At 28.6% G+C, this 22099-nt stretch overlaps 3 protein-coding genes across 30 annotated transcripts in view; 1 reads left to right on the top strand and 2 right to left on the bottom strand.

Annotated features, from left to right (window-relative positions):
• pHCl-1 (pH-sensitive chloride channel 1) overlaps window positions 1–22099 on the top strand; it is a 100844-nt gene that overhangs the window by 11204 nt on the left and 67541 nt on the right. Inside the window, exons 1-2 of one of the 28 annotated variants that reach the window (XM_085659926.1) lie at window positions 17477–17607; window positions 18830–19001. The exons of 26 other annotated variants lie outside the window; for them this stretch is intronic. The gene's annotated coding sequence lies outside the window, so the exon portion shown is untranslated. Of the gene's footprint in view, window positions 1–17476; window positions 17608–18829; window positions 19002–22099 lie in introns of those variants that run through there. One more of the 28 variants, XM_085659927.1, reaches the window with a different exon arrangement.
• On the bottom strand, window positions 1680–2869 carry LOC118445562 (trypsin-1-like). The gene is made up of 3 exons (XM_035875235.2): window positions 2758–2869; window positions 2359–2612; window positions 1680–2196 (listed from the first exon to the last, which is right to left on the bottom strand). The coding sequence occupies exons 1-3, from the start codon at window positions 2801–2803 to the stop codon at window positions 1708–1710; spliced, it is 789 nt and encodes a 262-aa protein (XP_035731128.2). The 5' UTR covers window positions 2804–2869; the 3' UTR covers window positions 1680–1707.
• On the bottom strand, window positions 3559–5830 carry LOC146872721 (trypsin II-P29-like). The gene is made up of 2 exons (XM_085659586.1): window positions 5650–5830; window positions 3559–4960 (listed from the first exon to the last, which is right to left on the bottom strand). The coding sequence occupies exons 1-2, from the start codon at window positions 5696–5698 to the stop codon at window positions 4215–4217; spliced, it is 795 nt and encodes a 264-aa protein (XP_085515712.1). The 5' UTR covers window positions 5699–5830; the 3' UTR covers window positions 3559–4214.

Genomic DNA, 22099 nt, shown 5'->3' with positions numbered 1-22099 from the left:
GAAAAAAAAAAAATAGAAAAGGAAAGAAAAGATTTTATTTTTTAATTAATCATTAATTTCAAGATTATAAATATTATCGGAGATTTCATTTTCTATCCTGTTAATTACTTCAGATAATGATCTTTTCGATCGTTTCCTGAATTTATCCACTATTCGCAGTCCCATTGATATTATTCAAACTCTATACATTCGAATGATTCGATCGTCTGATAATGAAGTGATAAAGAGATCGGATATAACTTGAACGAACGTTTCCGATAACTTTATAAATGAATTCGAAGGATTCTCTATCGTTAATTAACAGCTTCGATATAATCTTATATTACTTATTTGACGATAATTTTCAAATCGTTCGAAAGGATAATGTTTAATTTTATTGTTCATTATTTTTCTTATCACGAATTTATCATCAACAGGAATGTTAACAAATAAAATTCGTAATTTTAAATGAATTAATCGTTCTAATTATACTTATCGAATGAATTAATGATACATTGATTGGAAATGCGGTAAGAAATCGAGTTAGTAAATTAGAAAAAATTTGAATGTATCATATTTGGTTAATTATGATTAAATTAAAAATTGAATTGTTCGATGTCGTCCATTTTTTTTTTCTTTTTTTTTTTTTAAATACCATATGGACTTCGGAGATTATACAAATATGAACTATGTAGATGAAATGTGAAGTACCGACTTATCGTTTATCTAAGTAGAATATGCATAAAAATGTAGATCTATTGAAATATGTTGCTACTCAAAAGCGTCTCGAAAGCCACTTGGAAGATCAAATACGTCAGTGAAACAGTTTTCGACAGTACAGTATGTATATATATATATATATATGTATGTATATATATATATGTATGTATGTGTGTATGTGTGTGTATGTGTGTATGTGTATATATATATATATGTATATCCTTCGTTTTTGATACTTTTCCAACATCATCGAACGAAAATCCAATCCCGTGAAGAGACGCGAGGAAAAAGGGTGATGTAAAAGAGGAAAAAAGAATTAAAAAAAGAAAAAAAAACAAAGAAAAAAAGAAGAACGAAAAAAAAATATGTAGAAGAAAGGGAAAGAAGTTAAAAAAAGAAAAGAAAGGCCAGAAAGCTTTGAAAAGGGCACACGTTGGAAAAGTCTCATGAAAAACATGAAATGAGAGCAGCACTACTTTCCCTTCCAATCGATTGACTCCCTTCCTTTGCTCTTTCCTGAACCGAGCCAATCGACAGAACCGATTGAAACGCAACTATGTGAGACGTATATATATATATATATATATATATATATATATATATATATATATCTAGTTATATATATATATATATAACTAGAGCCAGTTGGATAGCCACTTTCTATAAGCTTAGATATATTTCATTTTGATCTTTTACCTTCAAAAGAATTTATTCTTTTGTGGTAAAGTAGGTAAGAATCGATAGATTACGAAGGATTCTTGGTGGATTATCATGAACTTAACTGCTATTTTAATCTTCATGCATTTATTTCGATTGTTAGAAATATATATGTATTTATGTACATTTAAGAAGTACATAAAACTTTTATACCACGAGTACTATTAATGTAACAATAATAGTACCAACGTATTAAAAGAATTATCCACATATTAAGTCGCAAACATAATAATGTAAAGGAACAAATAATTATTATCAGTCGATCGATAAAAAATTGATCCAGTATCGAATTTAAGCATTTAACTTAGAATCGATCCATTCACGGAAAGCTGCCACTTCGGTATAAACACCGGGATATCCTTTCTTCGCACAACCATTACCCCAGGAGACAATACCAGCCAATCGACCATCGATAGTAAGAGGACCACCAGAGTCACCTTGGCAAGCATCCTTACCACCTTCTGGATAAGCCGCACAAATTTGTCCAGCTGGTACCCCACCGAACGAGGAATAAGCCTCGTTGCATTTTGCCTTAGCGACCACTGGAACCTGGACGATCTGAAGTTTTTCCGAAGCTGCACCACCTGGATAAATTGCACCCCAACCACTGATCGTAGCTTTTACTCCAGGAACAGATTCTTCGGATGCATTGAACAAAGAAATCGGTTGACGTTTTTCATCGAGTTTGAATGGATCTTTTAAACGGATCAATGCCACGTCGTTTTCAGGAACACCATAACTGTTGGTGTTGTATTTCTCGTGTCTGATGATTTCTGCCACCTGTTATATTTATATTCGTTTAATTAAAAAAGGATCATGACGAAATATTGAGAAGAACGCTTTTCTTCTTTTTTCTTTTTCTTTTTGTTCTTTTTTCTTTTTTTTTCTTTTTTTCTTCTTCTTCTTTTTTCTCAAGCCAAAGGATAATAATGACAAACATACCTTATGTTGGCTACCTCCTGAAGTCTTTGTAGTTGTTCCAGCACGTATAGTTATTGTTGATGGTGAATAACTCACACAATGACCTGCTGTAAGGACCCAATTTTTATCAATGATACTACCACCGCAGAAACCAAAACCAAATGCCTGTAGAAGTACTTGATGAGGTACTTCCTCGATTTGGACATCTTCACCACCGACGATACGACCGGTTGGCGTGTAAGGATTCAAAACTGGGACCCTCGGAATAGGATCCGCTATAATATTTCATGCATAATGTTTCAATAAAGTTGAAAAATTATTGTCCGGCAGAATGTTCCAATAATGAATACCGATATTAAAAATGTTAATATATATATATATATATAATATTATATTTAATATATTTCATCTTTTACTTACCAGCTGTAAAAGCAATGAGGAAAACAATTGTTAATTGTACGAACATGTTGATTTCTTTCGTTTGTTTGATGCATTCGGTATCGTCCGACGTCTATTTATATGAAACTCGAATTTGCAGTAGAACGATTTCAGACAGAGATTATAATAAAATCTTTTGAATGATTTCTTTCTTTTTTTTTTTTTTTTTTTGTATGAAATCGATATAATATCTTCAACGTTTTGTGAAATGACGTGTACTTGATCCATTCGTTTTACAAATACGATATAAATCCCAAGGTATATCTCGTAGATTGATAAAGATTTTTTTTTTTTCTTTTTCTTCGAGGATTTTGTCTCATCAATCAATAAAGTCAATCATAGCTCTTTTGTTAAAGATATTCTGTATCTCTGATTTTCTGTGATAGAGGATTATGATAAATAAGACTTGTTTTAAGTCACCTTCGTTGTCGATCGTTTCGATTAAATCGAAATTCGTGTTCATAACCTTCCACAATATCGAACATTATATTACGTATTTACGTATATGCATATGCATATATATTATTTCATCCTTTTTATTTTCTTTGTGTTGTCTTAATAAACATTCTTTGATACATCAAAAATTATATAAATCATCTGGGATTAAATATGGTATCTTTTTATCATCTTCATATTTAATCATTCATGTAGATTTTAACCTTTATTTATCATTCTTCGGTATGTTTGATTAATAAGGAAAGAAAGAAAGAAAGGAAGAAAGAAAGTATAAATTATGTGTACATTGCGATGGATATAATTTAAAGTTTTTTTACATACTAACGATTATTTAACATTATTAATGAATTTGAGGATATAAAAATGTAGAGATGATATAATACGATAATAAAAGTATTTCTATAATTATCTCAAAGTATTCTATTTATAATGTTATATATCTAAAATATATCGAATGTGTTAATATTTCTTGTTGGGCTTAATAGATAATTCATCGACTAAGACGCATGTAACTTTTTGGATTGAGATCAGTACGATAATAGTATATGCAGTTGGTCCTCGTATTTAGTTTGATCATTTTAATTGGAAACGATTTACGCACGAGTCCATGTTTACAGGCATACGTTCACGAGGGAAAATGCAGATACAAACATAGGTTAGTTATATATTATAGATAGTAGTTTAGTAGTGATTATAAGTGTGACTTTTTCATTTACAATTCGATTACGATTCTATCTATGTATATGTTCTCTCGTTTAGTCAAACGAAAAAAGATCGATTTCTCCTTCATCTTATCGTTCACTCGATCGGCTCTTAATTTAACTTATCTGTTTAATTACAGACGTGTCAGATAGGTACAGATGTAAAGTTATGTGGGCAAACATAAGGTTAGAGATAGGGATAGGGAAGAGACGAGATGGGAGAGGTGACTAGATGGGAGAGGGGACTAGATGGGAGAGGGGACGAGACAAACAAAGAGAAATTTACAATTTGAGATTGGTTATCTTAGTGATCCAGTCGTGATATTTGGAGATTTCGGTATAGACACCGGGATATCCTTTAAGCGCACAACCATTACCCCAAGAAACTATACCAGCTTGACGACCGCCTATGGTCATTGGACCGCCAGAATCACCTTGGCAGGCATCCTTTCCACCTTGGGGATAAGCCGCGCATATTTGATTTTCACCAATACCACCGAATAATTTTTCATAAGCTTCGTAACAATCGACTTTCTCGATGACAGGAACTCTCACTGTTTGTAGAAACTCTGGCATACCGTGTCCTGTTTTACCCCAGCCCGTGATAATTGCGATGCTTCCTGGTTCGGCCTTTTCATTTTTTGAAAATAATGTTACAGATTTTTGCGTCTCGTTTTCTTCAATGGGCATGGATAAACGAATAAGGGCTATGTCATTTAATGGTACACCCTTCGAGGTAGATGAAAAGTTTTCATGTTGATATATTCCTGACACAGTATTGATTATACCACCGGAAGTAGACTTGTCCGATCCAGTACGTACGCTATAATAGGATAAGGGTTTCCCAGCGCAATGTCCAGCCGTGAGAATCCATTCCTTATTGATTATGCTTCCGCCACAATAATGTGAACCTAATATCAGAATACTAACTTGATGTGGGGCCTGTATAATGTTAGTATTTTCTCCGCCAATTATACGTCCCTCTGGAAATATTCGGCTCGTTATCCTTGGCAAATCACTTGGCACACCTGGAAGAAGAATTTTTTTCTTTATCTTTCTTTTAAACTTGTCAATAATATATATATATATATATATATATATATATATATATTTTTTTTTTTTCATTCTTCTTCGCTTTTTATTCCTCTTTTCCATTTTTCTTTGTTACTTTTTATTTATTGGATCTCATCGATTATTCGGATTATAAATCGTTTGTTTTATATCATCAGTTTGAAATAAAACGAATCACCGAATCGATTAATCACTCAAGACGTAGAAAGAATTCGTGTTGGAGAGAAGTAGGCTTATCAAAGAAGGGGAATAAATCGTTGAGATCGCGATAAGTTTTTCTCACGATTCAACTAGTTTTGTTTTACTTTCGTAACCAGAGATTATACTATCTTCCTTTTTCCTTCCCTTCCTCCCCTTCCTTTCCCCCTTCTCTCTCTCTCTCTCTCTTCTGTAAACTGTGCTCAAGATCTTTGGAATGAATAATTAGGGGTATCTTAGTTCGCATATTATTTCTAACGAGATATATATTTTATAAGAATTTAAAGGGTAATGTTTCTACGTCTTGAAGTTCTTTTTTTTCTTTTTTTCTTGTTTATTTTCCCTTTCCTTTTTATTATCAAAACACATTTCTTTTTTTTTTTTTTTTTTTTTTTTTTTTTATATTGATTTCCACTTGCCACGATAAATAAAATTAATTGAGACTTACCTGACACAGCGGCTACCAGTATATTGATAACAACGAATAAGTTCTTCATTCTTGGCGATCTTATATTTGTCTCGTACAAATTGAAAATAGATTCTGATAGTTCGGCGTTAGTGTGTCAAGCATTTATACCTCGACAAATCGTCACAACCTGTCATCGTGATTTCATTCCTCTTCGTCTCCTCTCTCTACTTCTTTCATTTCTCTTAATTCTTTAAACTAATCATACTAGGTATATCATCGTTCGCGATCTATTTTTCTCAAGTGTTTTATCTAACTACGTTTCTTTTTATTTATCCATGTCTATCGATAGGACGGATAACGCGTTTCGACTAGGTCGCATCATTCCGTATTGATTGTCTATTTCAAAACTATATCTTTAAATCATAATATTTTTATCATACGTTCTTATAATTTTTTTTTTTTTTTCTTTTTTCTTTCGAGGTAGTATTCATAAAATGGATCATAGAATTGATCTCGAAATAATTTTGTATTATTGACGAAAAAATATATTAACGAGTTGAATAGAAATTTCTCGTTTAGATATTTTATTGAGTAAAAATTTTAATTAAAAAATGTTTATCAGAGGAAACATTAATTAAGAGTTTTATTATTATTATTATTATTATTATTATTATTATTATTATTTTATTTTAATAGGATTTAAAGATCATTCTTGTGAGATTTTGTCACGTGTTGAACGATTAGAAGATAAAAGGATTTCACGTAAATCAGAAACTTTTTCTTATTTCATTTCTTTTATTTCAATTTCTGATTCTCTAATATTCGAATATATTCGCATTATATACTTCAAATTTGACAAACCCGTTTCCTCGTCGCTAGAATGCATTTCCATCGAAATTCTCTTGCAAAATGCTTGCCGGCATTTCATCGAAATACCGTAGATGTCTCGAGAAGTATCGTAAGTACAATACGAATAGCCAGTCAGCTGATCTATGACAATTTAGAAATGTTACGTTAGTTTAAAAAAAAAAAAACTGTTCTTTATGTCTTTAACAATAATAACTTTATCGTTAATAAAATATACAGTTTTGTTATCTAGACATTTTTATTTAGATTCCTAAAAGTGGAGGATGATAAAAGAAAATTAATTTTTAGATGATATATATATATATATCAATTATGATATTAAAACAAATTCAATTTATTGAAATTTATAGACACAAACACATTTCGTAATATTTTATATGTCATTTAATTGTTCGACAAAATTGTGATGTAGATAATTAAAGATCGATCTCTCTCTCTCTCTCTCTCTCTCTCTCTCTCTCTCTCTCTCTCTCTATCTCTCTTTCTCCTATGAAAGAAAAATTCTCTTTAACTAACAAACTCGACATTGCGATGGTACATAAAGACCAGCTTAGACTCCAGACTTGGCACGTATCCAATCTCGATAAGCTAGGCACTTCGATGTAAACTTCAGGAGTGTTGTTGGGTGCTGGAAAAAACCAAGTTCCCAAGGAAGACGAATACCATCAAGTTTTTCATCGATGGCCAAGGGACCACTCGAGTTACCTTGGCAAGTGTCCTTTCGACCTTGTGAATTTTTTAACCTTAAAATTTTTTTCTCTTCACCCTAAAGTGTTCACTTTGCGTTTAAGAATCTGAATCGTAATGATAAGAAATATCTTCAATATTATTCTATCTTGTAACAATCATTGTTTCGAATTTTGTTTTACACGTTGAAGTATCGAGTCACGGGTTGTATCATCGTTATTAATGTAATGATCAACGTAATCATAGGTTTTACTATAAATCCCGATAATTCTTTATCAGTTTTAATGTTAATCCAATATAACGACGTACAATAGTCTTTTTATCATTCTACACGATTTTTCGAAATGAACTATTACAAAGTTTATATTATCCGTATTTTATGAAGCTAATTTGATAAGAAAATCTATTGATGTTTACTACATCACTATCGACTAATACAATCATTCAATTTAATACTTTCCGATCTTTTGAAATTGAACTCATCAGTATTGAATTCCCTAGAAAAAAAAATAAATAAATAAATAAATTCGATGCTATTTTATTTCTATCATGTTCTCTTCTTCATCAATGAAATGGGATAGGTTGAAAGGATGAATCTGATCTTGTATCTGTGTGTCTGTTATATATATGTGTGTATCAGTGGAAAGGATCTGAAATTTAGATATTTTTGATTTATCTAAAATAGCTATTGCATTATCATAAATAAATTGTGATTAGAAAAATTGTAAACATTTTAATTCCACGATGAAATTATAATCGTTTAATCGTGCCTTTTAACTTTGTATTTATATTTATTATAAAAAATTTTCTTGCGACTTTCATCAATCGTATTATTGATTTTTTTACGTTACATCTTATCATTCGCATTATTATTATTATTAATATTATTATTATTATTATTATTATTATTATTATTATTATTATTATTATTATTATTATTATTATTATTATTATTATTATTATTATAACATGAAACTTGTCTATTCGGGATTTACAATGAATAACTTATTATAGTAGAAAATAATATATTTCTAATATATATATGTATATATATATTTTTTTTTTTTTTTGAACATAAAGATTCGAGAGAAAATTAAATTTATTAATTATCTGTAAGATATCATTCTGATCGATATTCGTTTTCAATGCTTAGATCAATAATCTCGAAATGATGGCTATTATCGATTTAGATATCATTTCGTAGCTTTTTATTAGCACATGATGAGACTATTGTAATATAATGAAAACAATGATGGGGTATTTGTGTTGTTAAAAAAAAAAAAAAAAAAAAAAAAAAAAAAAACTATAACAGAATGTGTCATATTTTTTTTTTTTTTTTTTTTTTGAAAGAAATCTTGAATGAAATTAAAAAAAAGATATTCATTGTCCGTATCTAAATCGAGATTAAAAATAATATGAGATGTTTGTTAATGTCAAAAAACTTTAAGCTTCTTAAGAATTTCCTGTGGACATTATCATTGCGAATTGGATGCCAGTTCCTGAGGGAATAAGTGTCCCAGTGTAAATTAGTTTTTGTTAGTATTGCAGTTCTTTCTCCTGGGATAAAAATAAAACCCTGAAAGTTTCCTTCTTTAAGCTCGGCAAGGGTCTAGCCATCTCGCAGACATAGCCGTTTTCCCAATATACATATATATCCATACACCCACCCACCCACACACACACACAAACATATATATATATATATATATATACAGACACAGATATTGCTTCTCTTATGAAGGTTGCAGCAGCACTAGCGTGAAATAATTTCAATCTTTGGACGCATTCCAGATTGAGAGGCATAGTAATAACGCTTCCTGAAATTATGGTGATATAAAACTATCTATGTTTTGGTGACTCATGTTAGAGATATCGATAAATAGTAACTTGGCATATCAGAAATCTGAGGATACTCGATGCATTTTCGGTGAGTTAGAATCAGAGAATTCATCCCAAGTTGAAAGTAGAAGATAAAGAGCTAAGCCTCTAGGGAAGTACGCTTTCTATTTCGAGTAACTGCAAAATCGGGTCGATATAACTGACGCGAAACTTGTATACTGTGTTAGAACGTGTGTGCGTGCCAACTTTAATACTTCTCGATTTGCTAATTTGTAACATGTGTTTCATTTCACGAACGAAAGAAAAATAAAAGAATATATATATATATATATATGTATATATACAGGTATATTTTATATATTTTATACATATATGTATTTAATAAAATACGTGTATAATTTATTCCAAAAAAAAAAAAAAAAGAAAAAAAAAAAAACACACTATAGAAAAAAGAATATATATAATATATATATGTATAAAAAGTAAATACGAATTAAGTCAAATGATGCATTCAGCTTTAAAATCTTTTTCATTAAATTTGTTAACGAAGATATAAGAAAGACATTGATTCGTAAATCATGAAGAAACGAAAATCTGGTTGTTTAGTAGTTATAAATGCGTATACGTTGCCAATATCATCATCATAATCATCATCATCGTCGTCATCATCTTCATCGTCATCGTCATCGTCATCATAATCCTTTAACAAGATTATGAAAGATATTAGAACGCACGTTAACGTTGTACACTATCGAGTTTAATATTGATCGAGTATGTAGAATCATCGATGATCATGAAATTTATCAAAAAATTATATCAAAGAACGTTGGGATAAAAATTGAAGATGACAATCGAGAGGTATATTTTTGAACGTTAAATTTAGGATTCATTGGATCGTACATGGGTGTTCGTTTTCAACGAATATGGAATCGAACGGTACTCATGACAGGGCATTTAATTAAAAGGCCGATAGCAGCCAGGATCTCCTATCATACATACATATATACACACACATACATATATACATACATATATACGTACATACATGTCGTACTATGCATGGTGGACGAATTCGTTACGAAGTGGGTGCAGAATTGATAGCCGTCCATTCGGATCAATCTATCAACCTATCTGGCGATTTAGTTCTTCTCATTTCCTTGGAAATTCGTTTTTATTCGACAAATCTAGGTATGAAATGAAAAAGTAACTCGTACAAAATGATTCAAGGCGAGGGTAGAGAAAACATTGTCAATGGCTTATCGTTCACGTTACAAATGTAACAAGAGTTATACCCTATGCATTCATTCATTTACGCATGTACGCATGTACATACGCAATATACCTTAGATATCTACGTATATATGTATATATGTATACACATTCAATGTTTGCGTTTGGAATTTGATGTTTTCTATGTTTCTCTTTTCATTCGTTACACTCTACTGACATATTCATCGGCAATCACGTGAAAAGTTTTATCGAGAGCTGTCAACAGTATACCGACACAACATATATGCTATTCGTATGTAGACACTTGATTTATATTCTTACTTAGTATGGTATAGTAGTGTCCGGTTCATCAAAGACAGGGATGCGTTTTGCTTCCCTTTGTCGTGTAAACTGAACTCCCTATGGCAAATAAAGAAAGGGAAAGAGAAAGAGAGAGAAAAAGAGAAAGAAAATATGCATTTCCAAGGAAAATGCATGCAACGTTTTCTCTCTTTTTCTCTCTTTTTATATTTCTTTCCTTTTTTTCTTTCCCCATTTCTTTTTTAATATTTTATTTCTTTTTTTTTTTTTTTTTTTTTTTTTCTTTTCCTTCTTCGACAGAATAAAACAATCGCGAACGAATGACTCTCATGTTATTAATAATTAATTGCTGATTTTAAATGACCGACTACTGAGTTCTCTTTTGAACTATCGCCAAAGGTGACGGAACAACGAGTAACGATGAATTTAATCGAAGATTTATGGTTGTCGACGTCGGAGAATGATTCGACGAAATCGTCGAGCATGATTCTTCCATTCCTGACGTATACATACATAGGCGCAATCATATCTACATATGTAAGTGTGTGTGTGTGTGTGTGCGCATGTATATATATATATATTTTGTTTTTTTTTGTCAAGTTGGCTTCTCACTACGACTTTTGCGATTACTTTGATAAAAGGGTAGATCCAAAGTGAACAAGCACTCTACGATTTATTTACATATATATACATAGACTTATATAGTACGTTGACTCACACACACACATACACGCATGTATGTATGTATCGTGAAAAATGATGTTAATTTGCATCATTGCTATCGTTTCTATTTTTTAAACAATTTTATTTAATAGATATTTCAATTTTATTAAGAAATAAATATATGTTGACAAGAATCGAAAATCATTCATTTATACATATATACATATATACACATGCATATATATATATATATATATATATATATATATATAGATTGAAGAAAGAAAAAATGTTTTAGTGAAGAAAAAGATAAACATTATTATTTCACAAGCGTTATCAATAATTATAATTGCATTTCATGATGCTCGTTAATACATTAGATTAAGTTTGAACTATCATTGGAAAAATTTGGGAACTATTTTGTCGATTATGAACGAGATTAATTTTTTTCTTTTTCTTTTTTTTTTTTTTTTTTTAGACGAATTTGCTAGATATCGACGAGAAATCTATTGGAGCAAGAAGTACGTATGTAGATTGTTGCGATAACTTTAACCTCGTTTGACCCGGAAACAAGGCTCACAGAATGAGAGAGCTCTTCTGTTTCCTGTTTGACGTCATAGAGGAAGTACGTTCCTGCGTATAACAGGATGGAGCACCGACCGAAATCATTTACAATCCTCTCTTTTAATTCAACGCCATTCTCAGACATAGACACACAAGTACATACTATAGACATACATACTATAGACATAATGTAATAGTGAGTATTGATTATACGTAACAATTCAGCATCTTTTAATGAATTTTCTAACGATCCATCAAAAAAATAAAAAAGAAAAAAAAAAAAGAAAAGAAAAGAAGAAATGACTTTCATCGATTTTTGTTCTAGAAAAAAAAAAAAAAAAAAAAAAAACAAAAACAAAAAAAGAAGTTGCGTTGAAATTAACGTGCGATTTCTTTATTTATTAATTCCTCTCTTTTTTTTTTTCTTTATTTCATCAATAAGAATCGATGATCAATTTGTTGATTTTCTTCTTCCTCATTCGTAAAAAATTTCACGATAGATCCGTGCCAAAAATATAATAATTAACACTTACGAGTATCCTACGTTGTATACGTCAGTTCGATATTTTTTTTTCTTTTATTTTTATTTTTTTTTATTTTTTTAGAATGACGTCCTATAACTATTTTATATTTATATTTCATGTTATATACTTTTTATTGGAATAAATTGCGCGGCATATTTTTTCAAGTAAAAAAAATATATTGAGATACACCGTTCGGGTGAAAAAAAATTAAAAAAGAAAAAAGAAATAGTAAAAAAAGAACAAAAAAAAAATGAAATAAAATACAACGTAATAGAATAGATATCGATTAACACGCGCAAAGAATTATCTATTAAAAAAAAAAAATAATAATAACAATAACAATAACAATAACAATAACAATAACAATAACAATAATAATAATAAAACAAGAAACAGAAAACGAATAAATTGTGGGGATAATAATTCGATTCTTTTATATATATATATATTTTTTTTTTTTTTTTTTTTTTTTTTAAATCATTAAAGTTCTATTCCGTTGAATCTTTCATCTTGGGAGTTTTATCGTTATAACGTCGAGCCTCTTAAATCATTTCACTTATAATTTCTATTAGTTGAACGATATAGAAGAACGAGAAATAGAGAGAGAGCGAGTTATATCGTGGCAATTCTCAACGGGATCGTTATAACTCTTTGCAATATGTATATGCCGAGATTATTACGAGTATACACGAAGGACGTTCGAGATAAGCTTACAAAAGCTATTGTCTTTAAGGTTAAAGCCCACTTCCTTTCAGAAATCGTAATGAATATGCGAGTTTGTCTGTCGATAACTTAATATAACTGGTTAGTTAATTATCGTCGGTTATGATAATAATTAATTATATTTCTATATTTAGAAAATGAGATTGAAGGTATTAATAAGTATTTGATAAGTATCGAATGTCGATAACGATGAAGATTTTTCAAAGGAATGAGAATTAAATTTGTTTTTATCTTATATCGTTTCGTTTTCTTTTTTTTCTCTCTCTCCCTCTCTCTCTCTCTTTTTTTTTCAATCAAATATAATTTAAAGATTCGTAGAATTTGTCTATAGATGTATCTTTGTAAAGTATTATTATATATAATGGTACTAATAATACTATTAGTAACATAGTACTATTACATTCTATATACTCTTATATAGTTATAATATAATTATATATATATGTGTATATTATATGTGTATGTATGTGTATATATAATATAATATATATTAGATTTTAATACTGCTATTTCTCAAATACATATATTTTATATATATATATATATATATATATTTATATATATATGTATAGAGAGAGAGAGAGAGAGAGAGTGTAATCGATATATGAATAAGCATTAGAGAAATCGATGGAAATTAGTTCGATGTAGTTCTCCTATAATATTGTCTCGTGTAGCTAGCTTGAATACTCACATATGGCAACTAGTAATTAGTACTGATTGCATTCTCCTATGCATTAATACGATCGCGAATCGAAACCAATCTCTCGAACATTTATAGCTACTGTCTTTCTTTCCTTCTCTCTCTCCTCTCTCTCTCTCTCTCTTTCTCTCTCTCTCTCTCTCTCTCTCTCTTTCCTTCTTTCTCTTGGGTTTTGGTTAGACAGTACTGAGCAATCTTTGTTCATGCAATGAATCAAAATAAAAAATCTAATACTATTATTCGTACAGTTCGCATTACGTATTATAGATACGTAATATATTAAAAAAAAAAAAAAAAAAAAAAAAAAAAAAAAAAAAAAAAAAAGGCAGAAGATTATAATTTACAAGATGTTATTTGTTATTTTCGTCATGGATTTACAATGAAACGTTTTATGTAATTCGATCGATTTTTTTTTTTTTATTGACAATACTTTTAATATATATACGCAAGATATATGTACATATATAGATATATTTTTATTGTCGAATGAAATCTATTGATTGTATATTTTTAATTAGACATATATGACTTTAGTTCTCGTTAATAAACTTCTTCACCTGTTATATTATTAAATATATTGGAAAATGTGTTCGAATAGATTTCAATACAATTTTTTTTTTTATTCGTTTGTCATTGAGGTTACGACTTTAGATAAAAAAAATTTTTTACTGCGGTCGATAATTTAAACAAACGTTTGATAATATTGGTGTCATTTCGACGTATGATATAAGACGGTATAGTATGATATTATGGAAATGCACTGATCATAGTCGGATTCATACTCATTTATATTTTTCGATGCAAGATGTAAATTGTAATTGCATTTGAAGCCCTTTTGTGTGTGTGTGTGTTATATGGCAAGAGAGAGAGAGAGAGATAGAGAGAGAGAGAGAAAGGGTAAACGTATCAAGAATTTGAATAAAACAAAGAACGATATCGGGGATTAAATTGAAGAGAAACTTTGTTAGCTCATGACAAAGAGGCACTCGATAAGGAAGCATCAGCCATTCGAAGTTCAATTGTATCAAAAACTCATTCATATTGATGACATTTACGTATGCATACGATTACGATACCTATTCTTATTGTTCGTGTAAAAAAAAAAAAAATAGAGACAATAAGAACAAGAAAGAAATCTTATCTTTATTTTGGAATATCTTTAATCACGATTGGTCACTAATAATAATAATAGTAATAATAATAATAATAATAATAATAATAATAATAATAATAATAATAATAGTAATAATAAGGTATCTTGGTAGATTTAATTTTCTTTTTTTGTTCTTACGTATTATACGCATTCAGTACAAAGTAAATTTTAATGTAGGATATCAATTAAATGTCATTTAATATGTATTACGATTACTATGGATTATTTATACGCAGATGTATACATATATGTATGTTTAAATGACAATCGAATTTATATCTCGTTGACAAATGAAATTTAAAATATTGAAATAAGCGTGTCACGATCAGGCAGGTACGCACATCACGTTCGACCATCGACGATCTTGTTATATATAAAATGTATCGATACCAAACGATATTACGTTCGTTAATATACATATATGTATTACATGTACACACACGTACGTAGAGAAAAAACAAATAAAAAAATAGAAAGATATATATATATATATATATATATATATATATCTATATATATATATATATATATGAAAGTTTATTGTTTTCTAGATAGGACAGTTCTCCGAACGATGAGATCTCGTGTTTTTCTATTCCTGTTGTTATTTTTTTTCTTTTTTTTTTTTTTTTTTCTAATAATTTTCTTTTCTTTTTTTTTTTTTCTAATAATTTTCTTTTCTTTTCTTTTTTTTTTCTTTTTTTTTTCGTTTAAATTTACACAATGCACGATACACGAACCACCGTGCAAATTCATTCGCACAAAATATTTCTCGTATGTATCTCGAACGCACGTACCTCTGGAAAAAATTTATTTTCAATTAATTTCTTTGACGTAGTTTTTTATTACTTTATTTACTAGCCAACGATTCTCTCTCTCTCTCTCTCTCTCTCTCTCTCTCTCTTTCCTTCTTTCTCTTATTTCTTTCTTTTTTATTTGTCGATCATTTCTTTTTTTCCAAATGCACAAATATATTTTTTCCTTTCTCATTTGTAACTTTAGATTCGTATGAATTTCGATAAAAAAATTTATTAAAAATTAATGAACATCTTAAATTTTTATCTTTTGCATTTACTTTACGATTCTCCCTTGATCTTCATTATCTATATTTTCATAATGTCTTATTTTCTTTATCTTTGATAGGAAGAAATTTCGATGAAAAAAAAAAAAAAAAAAAAAAAAATTAAAAATGAAAAAAATACTAATAATCAGTCAACTTTTTGAACGTTGTTTTTTTTCTTCTTCTGTTTTGTTTGTTACAACGATCATTAACTCGTATTAACATTTTTATATAATTTTTTTCTTTCTTTCTTTCTTTCTTTTTTTCTTTCAAATTTTCCGTTCATAAAAATGTCGATATAAAGTTAACAAGAATTGGAATGGTATACCATAGTCGTTTAATTTTATGCAAATACTGTTTTTTATCTTACTGGATGGGCTGGGAATGTAGACGAAAGAACGTGCAACAATTACTGGGATAATGAAACGATCTTGTCCTTCTGGTCTCTCATTCTCGTCTGCTTTTCAACGTCGGCGGTACATAGAAGCTTTTAAACGGGCGCAGATAAAACAAGAAGCCGGAGGCCTTGAAAGTGGGTTATTAACCTCTTTCCGTAAACCCGAATCAAAATTGGAACGAGTTGTTACTTACGAAACTATATACATGTACACTGTACATAGTACATTATACATAGTAATACATTGTACATTGTACGTACATACGTATTAATAAATTAATACATAGAAATGTATTTCATCGCAATTTCATTTTGTGGTAATTGCAATGATATAATATGTTCGTTTGTGTTATACGATCGATGTAAATCGATTTGTGCGGTATTAAAATTAAAGCTAAATTTTATTGATAATAATTATCGTTATTGTAAAATCAAATCGTACGGATCATGAGAATTTCCTATAAAGATTTTCTATATTAACGGCAGGTAGAATATCTCGAGTTTTCATTCAATATACAATGTAATTGATAATAATTAATTTTATACGATTAATCACGAATACATTATCTACTTTTGCTCTATTACTTTGCAAGTATTGTTCTTCAAATTAAATCTAAATCTGTTATTGTTAAGTTGTATACGTGGCTACGATTTATTGATCGACGAAAAAAAAAAAAAAATAGAAAAGAAAAGAAAAGAAAAGAAAAAGACACTTCACCGACATTACTTATTATCGCTTTTACAATGTAAGCATACGTAAGGAATATTTAAGCATAATTAATGCCAACGCTTTTCAATTAATTTTTTAATATTTTTAAAACTCAAAAAAGATTCAGCGTGTTTTTTTTATTTAAATATAAAATACCATATAGTACCTATCGACTAACATAAACGTACGTATATTATAATAGTACATAATATATATGTTTAAGTAATGTCAAGATTATTTCAAAAATGTTCATTATAAAATTAGTAATTAAATAAATTAATTAATTAATTAAATTACAATAATTTAAATATATATATATATATATACACACACACACACGCACAGATATATATATATATATAAAATATTATTATATTAAAAGAGGATGAGAATTTTGATATTATTTATTGGCCGATGTATAGAAAGCAAATCTTATTACAATGTTTACTTGTTTTCATATAACCTCTTAGACATCTACGTATATCCTATGTTATTTACGTTTTGTCGAATGTTGTAAGAGATCAGTCTTTCGGCAACCTCCGAGGAAGAAAGTTGGGAGATCCGATATAAACATACATTTGTAGGTATGTAAATAGATACACACGTATATACATATATATATATATATATATAGCTAAATACATAATACATACACACATATATATATATGTACACACACACATACATACATACATACATAAAGTGTATAATAGTAGGATCATACTTTAGAAAGATACGATCGTCACGTTTATAGAAAATACGAACACGAGAAGTTCCGGAAATTCCAAACGTCGATAGATATCAAACGTTATCGATAAGCTTCCGAGATATTTCTCTGTGTGTTCAGAGGAACGTCGTCGCAAAGGTCGGGGACATACACACCAATAAACGTAAAACGCGAGCTAGAAAGCGTGACGTTAAGCGCTTTTACTTCGATCATCGTGTTCATTAAAAATCAAACTCGTTATTTTTCTTCTTTTTTCTTTCTTCTTTTTTTCTTTTTTTTTTTTTTTTTTTTTTCTTTTCCTTTTTTTTTCTTCTTCTTCCTTTGTTTGAACTCGAACTCATTTAGATATAAGCGGACGATTATTTAAGAACGAATTCGTGCTAAGATATAATTGGAACGTTAGAAACGATGATGTATACGCGTAATGTTCGAAGAATGAAACGACAAAAAGAAAACATAATAATCGATCGATATTATTGTTATTATTTTTTCGTTCGTATAATTCTGATCCTTCGATCGTTCAATTTTTCACTCTTTTTCTTTTTACCATTGTAAATATTATTCATATAAGTCACGTCAAAATAATTAAACGTAACTTACGCACATTCACGGACATTCTAATTTCAAACGAACTTGTACATTTGATAATCTTTATAAAATAATTATAAAATTGTCGATTAACTTTTTTCTTTGAAGATAACAAATTTGCGCGTACGTTTAATCTTATCCGTTTGAAATTAATTCGAGAACGAGATGATCGTCTTTATCTTGATTAATTAATTATTCCAATCGGTCAAGAAAATTAATTGATTATTTCGTCTGTCCGTTCTTATCATTAATAAATATAGATCGATCGATTGATAATGCGAATTTGAAGTGTATATACCGTACATAAATAGAGAACAAGAACAAAAGGTAAACAAACAAACAAACAGGCACGACGAAATTCATAATTACTATTAATAATATTATTAGTATTATTAGTATTAATTTAATATTAATACTATTATCATGCCATCATAAATTTTGTTTCTTCCAATTAATTAAATTATTATCATTTATGCGAAATAATCGAATAGGAAGGACGAACTATTACAGCAAGTAAAAATCTGGCCTTTACACCGATTGCATTTAACGTCTAGCTGGCACAAGAAGATACTACCGTGTCACGGTCACGACAAAGTGTAGATTTGCCTTGAACCATCTTTTCGTCGTCACACTGGAACAGATTTTATTCAAACATGTTCGTAGGTGAGACAACAAATTTCTTAGACATTTTAGACATTTAAATATGATAAACGATATACATTTTGATTATTATTTAATTCGTTATTATTATAAAATGACAGCGATGATCCTTTTATATTGTACGATGCATATTGTATGCACTTCATAATTTTAAATCTAAAAAAAAAAAAAAAAAAAAAAAAAAAAAAAAAAAAAAAAAAAAAAAAAGAATTTTGATATGTATACGATGATCGTGCGAGAAGTCGATATTATCATAATTTTAATAATTGTGTTCGATCGAATAAGAATTGATTATCGTTTATTAACGGTAAACATTTTATCGATCAAGTTTAACATAGGTATGTACAAGTATCATTTAATTATTTAATTACTAATCAAATACATATACACACACGCGCACACACATATTTAATAGTATATGTAATGCGTATTTTTTTTTCTCGTCGTTTCGTTCTCGATTGTGTATCAATCGATCGATATCATTGAGCCACGATTGATAATTTCAATCAATCATTTGTACATTATTATTCTAAAAATATATTCGTAGTTAAATCGGTAATCTACATCGTTATTTATAAAATATATATATATATATATATATATATATTTTCTCATTATTAATTAAGTATCAATGATTACGATTTATAATATATTTCGTTATTTATATTGATTACAATTTTTATTATTTATTAAATATTTTCATAATTTGCTCGAGTTAATTCTACTTTGATATTTGTTAATAAAATTTTTATTTCCATAAAGGATTAAACATACATATATCGATTGATTACATTTTTAATTTATTTTGCGATATATTTAATAATTTTTATTATTAATTAAATCTGTATATATATATATATCAAAATAAAATCTGTAATCCAATTTGACATTTATACATTTTTATTTTTATTATTATCATCATTATTAATTAAGTAATATTTCAATAAGTTATTTAATTCATATATTTATGATATATTACTTTTTATTATTATTATTATTATTATTATTATTAATACCTTATCCATAATTAGATTTGTAATTAAGTTCGATGTTAATCAACTTACTTTTATTATTTAGTATTCATATCACGAACGTAAATATTGCTAGATATTTATGAAGAGAATAGTTTCTTTTTTCCTTTATTTCTTTCTTTTTAATTCTTTTTTTATTACTTTTTCTTCTATAGAAAGAGTAATCAAAGAGAGAGAGAGAGAGAGAGAGAGAGAGAAAGAGAAAAAGAGAGAGAGAGAGGGAGAGATACGTTGGTTAAACGAGACTATTATTCGAATGCCGAGAATATCCTAGGGTCTCGACGTCTATCCGTTTCAATATCGGCTCGTTCAGAGAGAGAAAGAGAGAGAAAGAAAGAGAGAGAGAGAGAGAGAGAGAGTCAAGGGTGCACTTGTCGTGGATGGTGGCTCCTCTTAATAAAATATATGCAGACAATGAGTCTTTAACAACGACGTAAAGTACCGATGAACTATAAATAACGTTCCAATCGACCAGCTTTCATCCTTACCAACGACAACGACGAGGACAAGGACTAGCCTTTGGCACTAAATTCTAATTTAATTTTGTACCAAAAAGATCGACGACGACGACCACGACGACGACGACGACGACGACGACAACAACAATGGCGGAAAATTCATACGTCACCGTTTATCTCACTTTTTTTTTTTTTTCCTTTAAAAACTTTTTTCGTTGGAAATACGCTCAAGTTATGTTCCATCGAATGAATTTAGAACGAATTTAGAAATCGATAATTATATCGATCATGTGTACATACGTACGATCGATAATTCGTGTACGTAATTGTCGTCACATTTTGTTTGAACATATTCTTGTCGGATCCTGATGATCTTATCTGAACAATTTTCGCGTAATCTCATGGAGATAGTATATACGTTAATCTATATAATACATATATATATATATATATATAGATGTGGATAATATACGTTTCGTGATAATATTCGTTATATAAATAGAGAAGTGTTGTCCTCTTTTCACTCGCGGAGATCGATCATTCGAATGATAATTATTTATCGTTCTCATCGTTGTTTTATATTCCTAGTATGTTTTATATATTTTACTTTATTTTATTTGATTACATTTTATATTTATTTTCTTTTTCTCATGTTGATAAAACAAAAGGTATTGAGTTTCAAATGTTCTCTCGTGTCACGTCTCTCATTCGTCGTACATTTACACATTCCCTATATATAAATGTGAAAATAAAAATCAAATATATCGGTATGCGCCTAACGTAATAACAGATAGAATATTTATTCTATAATTGATATCGATTGATTGATACACGATCGAGTATGAAACGATAAAAAAAAAAAAACAAGAAATCAATCATCGAATCGACTCGTTTCATCGATAACATCTATCAATAAATTATTTATTTATTTATTTATTTATTTGTTTTTTTTTCTTTTTCTGTTTGTCTTTCTTTCTTTCTTTCTTTCTTTCTTTATTTTTTTTTTCTTTTTTCACAACATCACCGAGTTTTGTCGCATGAATGCATGCACGAAGCGAACATAAAAAATTTATCTTTTGTTATCACTTATCATATACACATACGCGTTACATATACTATTAAATATATATATATATATATATATATATATATACATATTTGATTAGTAATCAGATAATTAAATGATACTTGTACATATCTATGTCAAACATGATTGATAAAAGGCCTATCGTTAAAAAATGACAATTAATTCTTATTCGATCGAACGATTATTAAAATTATGATAATATCAACTCTTTGCAGGATCATCGTATACATATCAAATTTGTTCTTTTTTCTTTTTTTCTTTTTTTTATTTTTTTAATTTTAAAAATTTTAAAAATTTTTTATTAAATTTAATATTATAAAGTACATACAATAAAAGGATCACCGGTGTCTATTGATTTGATTATTAATTATATAGCAATATCAATTATGATCAAGTAAATGGTTCGGAAAAAATGACCTGGAAAATTGTTAATTAATTTTTCATTGCTTTATCGTCTGCATTTGTAATTTCAGAAATTATTCAATGGTAAAAATAATGGGAACAATTGCTCCAATATATGATATA

The sequence above is a fragment of the Vespa mandarinia genome, chromosome 10 (assembly GCF_050613455.1).
Source record: "Vespa mandarinia isolate Hongniang chromosome 10, ASM5061345v1, whole genome shotgun sequence".
NCBI classification, from domain to species: domain Eukaryota; kingdom Metazoa; phylum Arthropoda; class Insecta; order Hymenoptera; family Vespidae; genus Vespa; species Vespa mandarinia.
The sequence above is the reverse complement of the archived record's forward strand: the minus strand, read 5'-3'. Positions and strand labels throughout refer to the sequence as shown.

Excerpts from the sequence above, each read along its gene's own strand:
- LOC118445562 (XM_035875235.2), bottom strand. The coding sequence starts at position 2,803 with ATGTTCGTACAATTAACAATTGTTTTCCTCATTGCTTTTACAGCTG. Across the intron at positions 2,613-2,757 it reads CCTCATTGCTTTTACAGCTG|CGGATCCTATTCCGAGGGTC; the intron begins GTAAGTAAAAGA and ends GAAATATTATAG. Across the intron at positions 2,197-2,358 it reads CAGGAGGTAGCCAACATAAG|GTGGCAGAAATCATCAGACA; the intron begins GTATGTTTGTCA and ends TAAATATAACAG.
- LOC146872721 (XM_085659586.1), bottom strand. The coding sequence starts at position 5,698 with ATGAAGAACTTATTCGTTGTTATCAATATACTGGTAGCCGCTGTGTCA. Across the intron at positions 4,961-5,649 it reads ACTGGTAGCCGCTGTGTCAG|GTGTGCCAAGTGATTTGCCA; the intron begins GTAAGTCTCAAT and ends TTCTTCTTCCAG.